Here is a 15,126-nt window from a genome sequence, read left to right as displayed (position 1 = left end):
CCGAGCTGGAAAGGAAAGATGTTTGCCGTAAAACAAGAAGCTCCTAACAGTGCTCTAATTATAAACTTTGCTTCTTCTTTCCTGTGATGTTCATACTGAAGAAAAAGATTTAAAAACTAAGCAGAAGTAAATCCCTCATTCAAAAATAGAGTTTTGTTGTTATTGTTTTGTTTGTTTGTTTATTTGTTTTCTGGGTTTTTGTTTTGTCAGCACAAAAACCCCTTAGGGTACAAATAGTACAGGATCCTTACCGTTTGCTACCGGAGCACACAGCGCTCTTAGTGTTTGGGAAAAGATACAATCTGCACCACGACAGAGCCTGTCTAGTGAAGTAAGGGCTGTCTCTCAGGTCTACAGAGAAATATGTTCATTTATTTCTTGGATTTTTTAAAAATCTACCAGAACTTCTTCCAAAATGATCAATGCCCTGATCTGTCAGGTCTTGTCATTTGGGTCAGGGACAGCATACTTTTTTAGATCCAGTGATAAACGAATCCAAGGCTTTTGTTACAAATGACCAGGATAGAAATGGTCCTCAATGGATCTTTGTTTCCAACCTGAGCATTCTGGAAGGTTTTCTTCATTTGGTTGTTTCGTTTATGTAGAAGATAGGTCGGGGAGATGGGGATGTTCTCACACAGGGAAAGCTGGGCACTATCCCAGCATGAAATTGGGTGAAGCTAAAGAGTCATGTAAACCTCCTCAAGGACAGGATGCTCTCACTACATGCAGTGGTTCCACAACAGGGGCGATTTTGCTTCCCGGGGGACATTTGGTAAAGCCTGGGGGTGTTTGCCACTGTGACGGTGCAGGTGAGTGGGGTGCACTGTCAGTATCCAGCAGGCGGAGGTCAATCTAAACACCTTTAGTGCATAAAGCAGCCTCGCATGATCAAGGATTAATTGGTCCCAAATGTCAATAGTGCCAAAGTGAAGGTAAAGAAAATGTAGCTGACTGAGATCTGAAAAAGAGAACCAACTTTTGAATTGAGAGATTGGATCACCTTTCTGGAACTTCATTCTGCTATAGTAGAATTTTATTCTGGGCTTGAAACCTGCCAAAGTAAAGGCATAATGATGCTAGAGAAAGCATGGATATTGCTATATTGTGTCTAATAGAAAAATAAAGAGATAACTCAAATATCAGTCCAGAGGGGTTTGGTTTCATGAATTATATTGCATGTATATCCATGTAAGAGAACATTATGTCATTTAAAGGTTACATGGATCTATGTGTATTTACATGCCAAATATCCATTAGATATTGAGTAAAAAATGAATTCTGTTATAAAAGTGTGGGTAGTGTGACCCTGTTTTACTTAAAATGCATATTTATAATGCTCATTTAAGAGGTTAAAGTTGTGAACTGGCATAGATTAAAATTACTAAATTATGTTTTGTTTTTAGCATAGAGGTCATCTGTTTCAATTTATCATAAATGATGCCAAATGGGCATCAGTTACATGATAGAAGCTAATGAGAATACCTCCCATAAAAATAAGTTCAAACCTTTAAGTAATATATGTTTTTGTGAATTTGAGCCATTTAAACATTCCTTATATGCTCACTCACTGATTTATTCTTTAAAGAGTATTTACTTTATCTCTTATGATGTACTAGACAAGGCTGCGAGAATACAGCAGTGTAGAAAAGAGACAAATACCTGCCTTCATGGAGTTTATTGGTGTGTGTGTGTGTGTGTGTGTGTGTGTGCGCGTGCGCGCGCACATGCACTCAGGCACACACGCTTATCTGTGTACATAAGTGCTGTGTCCTTAGGGATTTTGAGTGACTTTAGAAAAGATTTTTTTGCAATAAACCACAACACTCTTTTGTCATGCTCTGGTGTCTCCGAATTTTAGGGCAAAGCTCTAAAGAGCCACTATTCAAAGGTTTTACTCGAAAAGACCAAAAGCCTCTTTTTGTTGTTGAAAACAAGCTGGTGGTGAATGAACTGACTTGCGGAGCAGGTGCTGTTTACAAAGATTGTTGCTATTGGAAACTGCCTCTTTGACCGGGCTTGGCTTCATTCTAAAGTCACCGAACAAATCCTTCTGAAGCTGTTGTCCTGGTTCCATTCAGGATGCGGCCACGCTGTGCAGCACCCTTCTCGGGGCCTCTGCAAAAGGCTCTGTCCTCGCTTGGGGGGCTGCATTTCAGCCCGTGTGCCCTTCCACGCGGTTAGCTGTCTTTCTTGCCAGGATCCTAATTCAGTCTGTAAAGCGCAGCCCACAAAACAGCAATTTGTGGGTGTTCTCTTTAATTTTCCTCTTCTTAATTGGAATCTAGCTTAAAAATATAAAATAACATAAGGTAAAAATGAAACAAAATAAATTGAAGGCTATACTCACTATCATGCATTTTGAAACTGAAGAAAAAAATGACATGTTTTTGGTCAATAAGCAGGATTTGATTTTCTATCCTATTCAGTTATATAATTTAAAAAAATGTTTTCCTCATCAGTAATTCAAAGAACAAAAAACAGTCCTGGCCAGTTTGGCTCAGGGGTCTGAGCGTCGGCCCCCAGACCAGAGTCCAGGGTTAGGTTCCCACGAAGGGCACATACCTGGGTTGCAGTTTGTCCCTGACTAGGGTTGTGTGGGTGGCCAACCAGTCATTGTGTCTCTCTCACATGGATGTTTCTCTTTCTCTCTCTTCCTCCCTCTCTCCTTCCTACTCTATCAGAAGATAAATGCAAAAATGTCCTCAGGTGAGGATTAAGAAAAAAAAAAAGAAAAAGAACAAAAAACATTCTACATGCAAAATTCTTCCTAGGAGTTTGATAGGAACACCAAGAGTGTGATTTCAGCACATTGTCCCAGGGCTCCAAGGGTTAGAGGTGGAGTGCAGTGAATGTCATTCTTTGATTGCCATTATTCACGGTCCTAAAACTTCTTAGACTCAACAGATTAGAATAATAATATGGAAAAATACTTTGAGATTCATCCTTTTTAATGGTAAGTTAATAAATACAATGTAATTGAAGTGCTATTAAGGTCTTTCATGACTTAATCTATTTTTAGTCTTTTACCCTAGACTTCCAAATTTCTGAGAAGAATTACATAAAGATAAAAATGAGAGAATATAACCCAGATTCACCTGGTGTAATCATATACTCTTTTATGAACAAAAAATATTCAAAACGATACTAAAAGGAAAGTATGCCACATCTTTTATCTCCAGAAGAAAAAAAGTATAACTTGTTTTTTTCTCATTTTTCTCTTAGCAGCAAGAAAGCTTTTAGCCAATTCATTGCCCAAGTCATGTTTCAATCATTTGCTCAAAACAGCACGTGCTTTGGTGGCTTATATATAATCTCCGTTATGCCTGATTCTTAAATGTCATGCTGGGATTTTTTTTTAAATTTTTTTTCTTTATTGATTTTAGAGAGAGAGGAAGTGAGAGGGAGAGAGAGATAAAAACTTTGATGAGAGAGAGCACTGATTGGCCGCCTCCTGCATGCTCCCCATTGGGGATCGGGCCCACAACCTGGGCATGTGTCCAGACCGAGAATCAAACCATTGACCTCTTGGTTCATGGGTCGATGCTCAAACACTGAGCCACTGTTCTATGCTGTTTTAAGTCTTCTTGAAAGTCTTTGCGTGGCATCATAAGTAATAATGTATGTAATCAGAACCAGCTTTGTGGATGAGTACAGTTGCTAGAACCTCATGCTCATGGGTCCTGTGGTTAGGGTGTAATGCTCTGTGGTTGCTTTCTCAAAATTCTCAATACTATTATCTTTGTAACTGAAGTCCGCTAGGACAGTGGAGCATCTGGTGAAGGTGTGGAGACTCTGTTCATGCAGAGTCAGCCTCCCTGCCTCCCTGTCTTCCTAGGGTGGGTTTGTCCCCTACCACCTGATACCCCTGCCCTGCCTGTCCTCTCCATTCCCACACTGCTTTGCGGCCTCTGAGGCTCTCCACTCAGCTGTCCCATCCTGTCATCACCAGAGAGAGGCTCACTTTGCAGCTTGGTTCTCCACCCTGTTTGGGGCCCTGGGCAAGCATGGGGCAAGTCAGAGTTCAGTGTACTCGTGGAGTCCTGGTGCAGAGTGGGCAGCACCCATCTCTGCCTTGCCACCTCTGGCTGGCCGTGCCAAGGCATACTTAGAAAGCACTGGACAGAAGCCTTCATTCACATCCGATTCAGGAAGCACGCAGATTCTTGACTAGAGGTTGCCCTTTTTTCTGGGTTGCTTTTTCACTTGGGATGGCAATGAGTTGGTGGAAATGGGAAATGGATCTCTCTATCCCTAGCTGTAGTATTTTTATTTTTTAGAGAGCCTCATACATTACATATCTCACCCTGTACATGACAACTTTATACTCTAGAGTTTATTCATTCTTTTATTTATTCAATAAAAATTATTCTTTTTACACCTAGCGTTGTGTTAATTGAAAACTATTATAGTATTGAGTTGAGTAACACTGTGCAGAAAACACTCTCTCAGTCCAGCAAGCCTAATAAATTAAGAGACTTTGATAGCCATACATAAGAATATAGATTTTATATATTATACTAGAAATCTTGATTCTTTAGGAGGGCTTCCTTATGATCACTTAATGAGTGTTAAAAAAGGTTACCACATTAGAGTTTCCTACAGTATAATAGCATATTAACCTAGCCTTTTCAAAGTCTAAATGACAATTTCTGAACCACATATATAGAATCTGTAATTATCATACCTGATCATAATCAAGAATTGCTAGTACGTGGTTTAAATGTGCTTATGTTTGGTCATTAAAAATGAACATGATAACTAATTTCCCCTCCTTATATATTAAGTATGCCATATGCTTACTATTCGTCTTGATTACATATGTCACATTAACCATCTGCTTTTCTAATCCAATACTGATAGTCATCAGTTGCGGAGATCCAGGCACACCAGCCAATGGCCTGAGATATGGAGACGAGTATGTGGTTGGACAGAATGTCTCATACATGTGCCAGCCAGGCTATGCAATGGAATCGAATGGCTCCAGGATCAGAACTTGTACAACCAATGGCACATGGAGTGGAGCAATGCCAACCTGTAGAGGTATAATCATTTCTTATTTATTTATACATTATCACCAGCACATATCTTTCATACATTAAAAGTAAATTTAAACAGTGTTTTATATATTGTTATACTTTTTTGTGAAATTGAAAAAAAAATGACTCCTTCAGTCTTTATTTTTAAACAATAGAGATGATAATAATAGAATTTCAAAATATTTCAACAAAAATGTTTTATTTTATTGTGAGTAGTGACAATGAACTTTAATGCAACCAAAACAACAAAAATATCATGTGCTCTGATATATAAGCACCATCATTTATATTAACTGATCAATATTTAGTAGAGAATATAACCTTCATGATTTAGAACAGTGATTTTCAATCTTTTTCATCTTATGGCATACATAAACTGATTACTGCAATTCTATGGCACACCAAAAAGTATATTATAATTTTGGGCAATCTGATAAGAAAACAAGTATAATTTTGATTGATTTACAAAAAGAATAATAATAGTAATTACCTACTCTTTGTGCTCCAAAGTGACTTTTTAAAAAAGCATGTGCTAAGAAAAAAAAAAAAAAAAAAAAGCCCTGGCCAGTTTGGCTCAGTGGTTAGAGCATCGGCCTGCGGTCCGGAGAGACCCGGGTTCGGTTCCTGCTAAGGGCACGTACTTCGGTTGCAGTTTGTCCCCGGCCCTGGTTTGTCATGCGGGTGGCAGCCACTTGATGTGTCCCTTCACGTCGATGTTTCTCTCTCTCTCTCCCTCCCACTCTATCTGTACAAAAAATGGAAAAATATCCTCGGGTGAGGATAAAAAAATAAAATAAAAATAAAAATAAAAAAGCATGTGCTGCCCTGGCCAGTGTGGCTCAATAGTTAGATTCTATCAGAGGGTCACAGGTTTAATTTCCCATCAAGGGCACGTACCTGGGTTGCAGGTTCAATCCCTGGCCCTGGTCTGGGCACATTCAGGAGGCAACGGATGGATTTGTCTCTTTCACATCTATTTCTCTCTCTCTCTCTCTCTCTCTCTCTCTCTCTAAAAATCAATGGAAAAAGTATCCTGGAGTGAGGATTAACAAAAACAACAACAAAAGTGACAAAAAATCAAGTGCCTATACTTGTATTTAAGGATTTCTGGTACCAAGAATTGACAAATCAGATGCAACCTTATTATGTCATATGACTAATAAAATGCAACTCTATTATATAACCTATATAAGTATGGTTCAAGACAGGACATTCACACTGGATGGGTATTATTGTGCTGGCTGTTGTCATTTTTTTATTTGACAATCTAAGGGAAAAGAGATCAATGCCCCTGACTGAACATCAGGTATTGCACGTTTTAAAATTCCTGTGGTACGCTAGTTTAAAATCAGTTAGAACTTTAATTTCATGAATTTCATGATCTACTTTGGTCATGTAGTTCATAGATAGGAAGAAAAACTTTCAGTAGTTTGCGAACAGTCAACCTGAATTATAAAACTAATTTTCCTTAAAAAAAGGAGAAAGTATTTATTTCAAGAATGCAATCTAGAATTGATCTTTTAGTCAATATAGGCATAGATTTGCTACCATATGCTATTTATTTTTCCATTGGAAATATATTTTTCTGCCAGTTTTTTTAATTACTTGTGGAATAGTAGCTACAATGTCAGGTAATTTACACTGCATAATAATACTATTGATTTTTTAATTATTGAGATTTCTCATTCAAGTGTCTTGTTAAATGTCTATAAATCAACAGTTTAATATCTCTCTGACATTGTACCAAAAAACCAACAAAAAACAATAATTTTGATGTGTGTTTTTCCTATTGCTATCACAATTTCTGAAGCAGATCACTGAACATAGTACATGAATTATGCAGACATTTTGTATTTTAAAAATTATTTCATACACAATTAATTGATCCTGATAATGGCAATGTTATACAACTCCAAAAATTACTCAGCTATGTTGCTAGTCATAAAAATATAATCATTCCTCATTTTTAGATTTTATAAATGGTTCCCTTCTTTCCCCCTCATTTCTGTCACCGTATCCTCTGCTTGAGGACATCTTAAAACAATTTTAAAAATGAATGTTTAGAGACTTCCGGTCAAGATGGCGGGTAGGTAAACGCGGTATCGCGTCCTCCCACAACCACATCAAAGTTACAACTAAACTACAGAACAACCATCATTCAAAACTGCCTGAAATCCAGCTGAATGGAAGTCCTACAGCTACGGAATTACAGCAGCAGCCACACCGAGACTGGTAGGAGGGCGGAGGGGACGGGCTGGGCCCACACCCACGTGTGGGGATAAAATCAGGAGGACACCTCGGCTGGGAAGGTCCTCCCTGAGGACTGAGGGGTCCCCGTCCCACACCAGGCGCCCCGCTCAGGGTCCCAGTGACAGGAAGAGAATCCCCATCACTTCTGGCTGGAAAACCAGCGGGAACTGAGGCTCAGGGAGGCTGAGGGGCTGGAGCCCCAGGCAGCTCCTTAAAGGGCCCGCGCACGGACTTATCGGACTCTCTCCCTCTGAGCTCGGAGGGGAGGCAGCTCCAGGGGCGCCAGAGACACACAGGGAAGAACTGAGCTGTTTGGCACTGGAGCGAGGGCTGGAGAGGGGGCTTTCCCCCGGACAAACATGCTGTCAGAGGCCTTTGTTCCTTTGCTGAGCCCTTCCCTGGGGCGGCAGACAGAAGCCATATCTGGGACTCCAGCAACCTGGCTCAAACTGGTTGTCCCACCCTGGTGACTCCCTGAGGCCCCGCCCCACCCAACTTTCAGGCCCACCCAAGCTGTTGCCACTTGCTTAACCATGGGATTGGCCTGTCTTGGATCCTGCTTCAGGTTTTTTCTAAAGTCTTTCAAACAAGCAGCATCTGGTCTCAGCAAGCCCCATACCTCTCGTTAAGTAATACACAGAAACAAACACAGGGAGGCAGCCAAAATGAGGAGACAAAGAAATAGGTCCCAAATGAAAGAACAGAACAAAACCCCAAGAAAAGAACTAAGCAAAATGGAAATAAGCAACCTAACAGATGCTGAGTTCAAAATACTGCTTATAAGGATGCTCAATGAACTTAGTGAGAACCTCAGTGAACTTAGTTAGGGCCTCAAGAGCATAAAAAAGGACCAGTCAGAAATGATGAATGCACAGTCAGAAATGAAGGCGGCATTAACTGAAATAAAGAATAATTTACACAGATTCAATAGTAGAGTACGTAAATCCAAGAAGCAAACCATCGATTTGGAATATAAGGAAGCAAATAATGCCCAATCAGAACAGCAAAAAGAAAAAAGAATCCAAAAAAAATGAGGATAGTGTAAGGAGCCTCTGGGACAACTTCAAGCTTGCCAACATTCGCATCTTGGGGGTGCCGGAAGGAGAAGAGAGAGAACAAGAAATCGAAAACCTGTTTGAAACAATAATGGCAGAAAACTTTTCTAACTTGGTGAAGGAAACAGACATACAAGTCCAGGAAGCACAGAGAGTCCCAAACAAGATGAACCCCAAGAGGCCCACACCAAGACACATCATCATCAAAATGCAAAAGGTTCAAGACAAAGAGAGAATCTTAAAAGCAGCGAGAGAAAGGCAGCTAGTTACCTACAAGGCAGTTCCCATAAGGCTGTCATCTGATTTCTCAAAAGAAACTTTGCAGGCCAGAAGGGAGTGGCAAGAAATATTCAGAGTGATGAAAAGCAAGAACCTACAACCAAGATTACTCTATCCTGCAAAGCTGTCATTTAGAATCAATGGCCATATAAAGAGTTTCCCAGACAAGGAAAAGTTAAAGGAGTTCATCACCACCAAACCGTTATTATATGAAATGATGAAGGGTCTTTTTGAAGAAAAAGATAAAATATATGAACAAACAAAATGCAATGAATACATATCTATCGACAATGGAATCTACAAACAAAATGAACAGACAGAACAGAAACATTCTCATAGATACAGAGAACATTTTGTTGGTTGCCAGTTGGGAGGGGGGTTGGAGGAATGGGTGAAAAAGGTGAAGGGATTAAGAAGTACAAATTCATTGCTAGACTGACAAACCTCAAAGGGAAAGGGGTTGGGGGGTGGGAAGAAATAAACCAAAGAACTTATATGCATAACCAATGGACACAGACAATAGTATGGAAAAGGCGGGAGGGGGGCGGGAGTTGGGTGGAGGGGGTCAATGGGGGAAAATGAGGAACATCTGTAACATTCTACATTCAACAATAAAGATTTAAAAATAAAATAAAATTTAAAAAAATTAAAATGACAACAGCCAACCTCCCCCCCCCCCCCAAAAAAAATTAATGTTTAAAAATCTAATAATAGTCCAGCCACTGTGGCTCAGTGGTTGAGAATCGACCCATGCACCAAGAGGTCACCAGTTCAATTCCTGGTCAGTACACATGCCCAGGTTCTGGGCACAATCCCCAGTGGGGGGCATGCAGGAGGCAGCCAATGGATGTTCTCTCTCATCGATGTTTCTATCTCTCTCTCTCCTTCTCACTTCCTCTCTCTTTAAAATCAATAAAGGAAAAAATTTTTGAAAAATCTGATAATATATTGCCCTGGCCGGTTTGGCTCAGTGGTTGGAGCGTCGGCCTGCGGTACAGAGAGACCCAGGTTCGGTTCCCGCTAAGGGCATGTACCTCGGTTGCAGTTTGTCCCCGGCTCTGGTTGGTTGTGCGGGTGGCAGCCACTGGATGTGTCCCTTTCACGTCGATGTTTCTGTCTCTCTCTCCTTCCTCTCTCTCCCTCCCACTCTATCTGAACAAAGGATGGAAGAATGTCCTCGGGTAAGGATTAAACAAACAAAAAAAATAAATCTGATAATATATCTAAAAATTCTACAGTAGTCTTTACCATATGAATGTACATGTTTACTAGAAAAAATATGGATATTTTTAATGAGATGTATGATTTATATTCTCAAAAGTATCACAGAATCACTACCGAATTGCTTGCTACAATGCCGACATACTATATACAGCCAAACATCCCAGCTCTTCAGTCTGCCTAAAGGTCATTGAAAAATAATATAAAACCAAAAATTTATCAGTTACAATACCAGATAGAACATCACCCTCTATTTCCTTCCCTCAGATTTCAGGCAGCCTGTTATTTTGTGAGAGAATCTCTGACAACTAGTCACCATTATATTGCCAAGGAATAGTCGTATTCTCAAGGAATTGATTCTGGGGATGTTTCAGGCATACTACCAGGAGAATAAAACATGTCACACCATATTGTCCTCCAAAAGGTTAAATGAGCACATATGCTTCTCCTACTGACATCTATTTTTTGCACCTGGGCTATTTCAACAGCTGTGTCTAATTGCTTTTAATGTAATTGCAGCTGTTACCTGCCCAACTCCCCCTCAGATCTCTAATGGAAGGTTGGAAGGAACAAATTTCGACTGGGGCTTTAGTATCAGCTACACCTGTTCTCCGGGCTATGAACTCTCCTTCCCTGCTGTTCTGACCTGTGTGGGGAATGGTACCTGGAGTGGGGAAGTACCACAGTGCTTACGTAAGTACGATGTCCATACTTCAACTTACATTGTCCTATCTTCACCCTCTTAGAGCTACTCTATTGAGATTACAACATTTTCAAATTTTGCCAGAATAAATATGCGATTGTTAAGCTTTTTCCAATGTGTAAAGTTTAATGAAAAATAATCAGTCTTTTCCAAGGTAGCTACATTTCTTGTAATCCAACCATTATGTTCCTTCTGCTTGAACTCTGAAATTGCTTTGCAAACTTTTCTTAATTTTAAAAATTATTCCTCAAAATAGCAATTCTCAGAGATTAATCTGCCAGAAAATTATTCTTAAATCTAGCATATCTCAACTGAATGCTGTTTAACTCCAAATCTCTTTCTGAAATAAATTTGTGTCACTTCTACATGTTTATTCAAATCGAGCTCTTATGGTTGTATTTGCCATGATAACAATTGTGATTATACATCTAAAATTACTAAAGTAAGTGTGAAGATTAGAGATTATTATTTTTTTTACAGAGGTTGCTCTACACTACATATCCCTGCAAATATCACTTCAGGATTAATTTGGGACATTACGAAACAAAACAAAAGTCAGATTTCTGTTTTACATAAGTTATTGTGGCACATGATGTGGGCAGAGCTCAGTCAGGACCCGAGCCATCCAGCTCCTCGTCTTCTCCTTCCCAGCGCGGGGTAGAAAGAGGAGCTCTCTACTGGTCCCCAGCCCTTGATCTCGTCATATCCTACTATTCTCCTCCTCCTCCACACTACTCCAGGCTCACAATCTTCCTTACTTATTTTTTTTTAATTGTCTGTCAGTATTCAGATGTCCTTCATTTTCTCTCTTTTCCTCCTACTCCGCCCAATCCCTGCCCCACCCAGGCCTCCCCCACCCAGGTCTGAGTCCATGGGTTGTGCATATATGCATATGTGATCTTTAGTTAATCTCTTCCCATCCTGTCCACCGCCCTCCCCACTGACATCTGTCAGTCTGTCCCATGCATCCATGCCTCTGGACCTATTTTGTGGGTCAGTTTATTTTGTTCATTAGATTCCACATATAAGTGAGGTTGTGTGCAAGACAAATACCAGAGGCTTCCTTAATTTTCCTTCATCACTCAGCCTTACTTTGGCATCAGGATTTTGTATTCACTATTTACTTTGCCTGGAAATTTCCTTTTAACCATTTGGCTTTTGACTCAGAGGTCCTGCTTCTTAGTATTGTCTTCTCACATCACCATAATTAAATTTTATATGTTGACATGCAACACTGCCCCTTTAGACCTTTCTTTTCTCTGTACTAGTATTCTGACATCCCTTCTTTTTTCTCCTATAACATACTATACGTCCAACTAATCTTGTTTATGTGAACGATACCCTCCACTCAGGTTATGCTCCTTGAAGGCCGAGATTTTGTTTTTGTTCACTGCTGTGTCTCTGGTATGTAGTGCAGTCCTGGGCACATATCAAAACGTAGGATGCTCTAGCAGTTAAGACAGCGTGGTATCGGTGCAGGAATACAAAGTAAAGCAATGTTATGGGGTCAAGACCACAGATTCGTTGGTCAATACTTGATGCATTATAGAGCAAAGCAGTGGGAGAAACAATGAGCATTGCAATGAATGAAACAAGGCAGTTAGTTTACACACACACACACACACACACACACACACACGATCTCTGTCTCACAGCAAATAACATATTAATGCCAGATTCATTCAGGACTTAAATCTAAAAGTTTTAAAAATTGAGAGACCATCTAGATGACCTTGGCGTAAGAAAGGATTTCTTACACAAGATGCAAAAGCTCTACCCATAAATAAAAGGTTTAAAAAATCAGGTACATTAAATTTTTTTAATTTCTCATTATGAAAAGACCAATGGGAAACTTGGATAGTATAATATGCATAAAAAATAATAATGTATAGAATATATAAAGATTCCCTTAAAAAAAAACAAAAAACAAAACAAAGCTGGGCAAAAGGCATGAACAGCTGTTCACTAACCACAGGACTGACGCACAAAGTTGGATGATACCAGGTGTTGGTGAGTGAGTGGAGCAATGCGAACTCTTATACTCATGGTGGGTGTTTCCATTGACACAACCTTCTGCAAACTTCACTGCGAATATATAGTAAAGTTAAAGATGTGCAGAGTCAGTGGCCCAGAAATCGTATTTCCAGGTATATGCTCTACCAAAACGTTTGTACATGTTGTACATGTACACAAACAGACACATACAAGATTATAAATATCAGCATTTTTTTTTTTTTTTTTTGCTTGTAAAGCTAAACAAGTCAGTGCTTAAGCATGTATGTGGGTGTGGTAATATGATAAACAAATGAGAAACCTAGAATTCAGGATGCTACGAGGACTGCTATCCTGGGCCCGAGAAAGGAGACGCTCTCTGGGTAGGCCTCGCAAGAAGTTTCAACAGTACGGGCACTTTTCAATTTCTTAAGTTGCATGTGGGTCATGCATATTCATTTTATAATTTTTATCAACTTCATGCCATCCATTGTTTTATTTTTTTTGAGTGAATTACATAGTTTAATACAAGATAAATATATTTAATATAAAAAATTATAGAATTATGATAACTAAAGACCAATTATTAGGTATACTGTGTCACAGTTCATTTGAAGAGAGTTCTATTAAGTGATTGAAGATACTGTGTCTACACAGCACAATTTTGCTGGCCCATCAGACCATTTATATTTAGATTTGCTCCAGAGAGATATTACTAACCAGTTATATTGAGCATGAGAGAGAAAAATAATTTAGTTTATAGTTGCAATTTATGCAACATCCAAAGCAACTCCTTCCGGGTAATGTGATTTATTAGAATAACTTTGTTCCAATGTTTTAAGGTTGATGTCACACAAATTGGCCCTTAAAATTGGGATCCACGCTAAAGATCGTCTTAGAAAAGACTAGTGTGTTCTAAATAACATGAGAGGCTGTGTGACTGCTTCAGCAGAGATGGGGACAAAGAGTCATCACCAAATGGGTAGATGGTAAAGTTTGACGTGAACGAAAAAGATCTCAATAGGAGGTTTCTTAGGTGAGAAATGGAGGTTGTAATATTTTCTTCTGACGTCTCAGCAGACCAATTTGGGCATCCACCTTGGACTGGGAGCTCTCTACCTTGGGGACCACTCCCTGATGAATGGCTCGAGTCAGACAGTGTGGGGGAACCCCAACACCTCCACTGATCAGTTCTGAAGCACAGGAATTATGATAACCTCTCTGGGCTTCACTCTTTCATCACAACATGGTTTCCCTCACAGCTGCAGGAGACCTCTGCCTGATGCATCTGTGCGGTGTGGGATGCGGCGCATCCTGATTTTGGCTCCTGCAATCCGAGAGCTCAGTGTTGGGCTAGAAACCCGGTCTGATGGGCTCTGGGAAGTTCCAGGAAGGCCAAAGGATGACAGGAATATTTTTTTCGTTTGTTTGTCTTATGTTTCTTTTCATTAAAAAGACATATATTTGCTCAGTCCTTCCTATGTACCCATGACTGGCTCATAGGAAGCACTCAGTAAATACCAGCTGCTACATTATGGACAGAGGGGAGGATTGTAACATCCCACTAGCAACGGTCTCCTGAGTGTGTTCCGTGGGTGCCCCCTGTGCTTGGCGTTGCATCACCTAAGCATTAGTTCCTGCAAGGGTGAGAAAATAGACAGTATTCTGCTCAATAAAATACCCATCTTACAATTTTTTTTTTAAGTTTCTTGAAATAATGTTTTATATTTTGACCTATTGAAATGCAAATAATAATAAAATTATCGACATTAACATTTAAATTATAATAGCTATCCAAATATAATAGGGCTAACTTTGTCCCAATTATCTTACATATAATATTTTTACTGCACATAACAAGAAGTCTGGGTAAGGATGTGTAGTCATGATACTTTAATAGAAAATGACATGGGCTCAGAGATCAAATTGTAAGGACACTGTCATTATTTAGGGCACCAACTACATTGTTCTGTGGCCTAAGGTCACACAGAGTATAAATTCTGGTTCACAGAAGGTAGACTGAACAGACAATTCTCTTGTCCATTGAATAGCCAAATTCATTTATTTTAGGGATTGTATCAAGAGGAAAGTCTTTTCTCTTTAAATCTGTTCAAAGCATGTCTTTTTGAGTTAAAATTTTTGTCACTGTGATCTGACAATAATAAACCCTGTCTTAAGCCTCTAAACCTGGCACCATTAGGTTGTTTGGTTTATTGCATGAAAATCTGCAAATAGAAACAGACGGAATGCTGGGAATGGGGAAGGATTTGGGGAGTTTAAGTGGCTGTATTTCCAGCCTTTCTTTTTGGTTGAGTTGAGATTTCAAGATGAGTGACTCACAGAAATACAGAATAGAAACTCTCCAGAAATTAGTTATAAAATAAGTTAGCAATAGAAACAATTGCTAAAGCTACAAGTGCTCATTGATAATGATCACTGAGGAAATAACCATTATATTCAAAATGTGCTGGAGATATAAGTAGTAAGGCTAGGACCCTGGCCTAGGAGCCTAGGGTTTAATGTTATATTGCTAGAAGTGTTTACATGCCAAGTAGCACTAAGATTAACAATATATTAGAAATGGTGA

At 39.5% G+C, this 15,126-nt stretch overlaps 1 protein-coding gene across 3 annotated transcripts in view; it reads left to right on the top strand.

The window, feature by feature from the left end:
* The window catches only part of CSMD3 (CUB and Sushi multiple domains 3), a 1,073,312-nt gene that overhangs the window by 1,017,944 nt on the left and 40,242 nt on the right, over positions 1-15,126 (top strand). For all 3 annotated transcript variants that reach the window (XM_036263876.1, XM_036263875.1, XM_036263874.1), the window contains 2 exons: positions 4,864-5,043; positions 10,364-10,537. In XM_036263876.1, the coding sequence (XP_036119769.1) occupies positions 4,864-5,043; positions 10,364-10,537 (354 nt within the window). The remainder of the gene's footprint in view (positions 1-4,863; positions 5,044-10,363; positions 10,538-15,126) is intronic.

Source organism: Molossus molossus, unplaced genomic scaffold, assembly GCF_014108415.1.
Source record: "Molossus molossus isolate mMolMol1 unplaced genomic scaffold, mMolMol1.p scaffold_m16_p_16, whole genome shotgun sequence".
Classification (NCBI taxonomy): Eukaryota; Metazoa; Chordata; class Mammalia; order Chiroptera; family Molossidae; genus Molossus; species Molossus molossus.
Note: the sequence above shows the minus strand (reverse complement) of the source record. Positions and strands in the feature narration are given on the sequence as shown.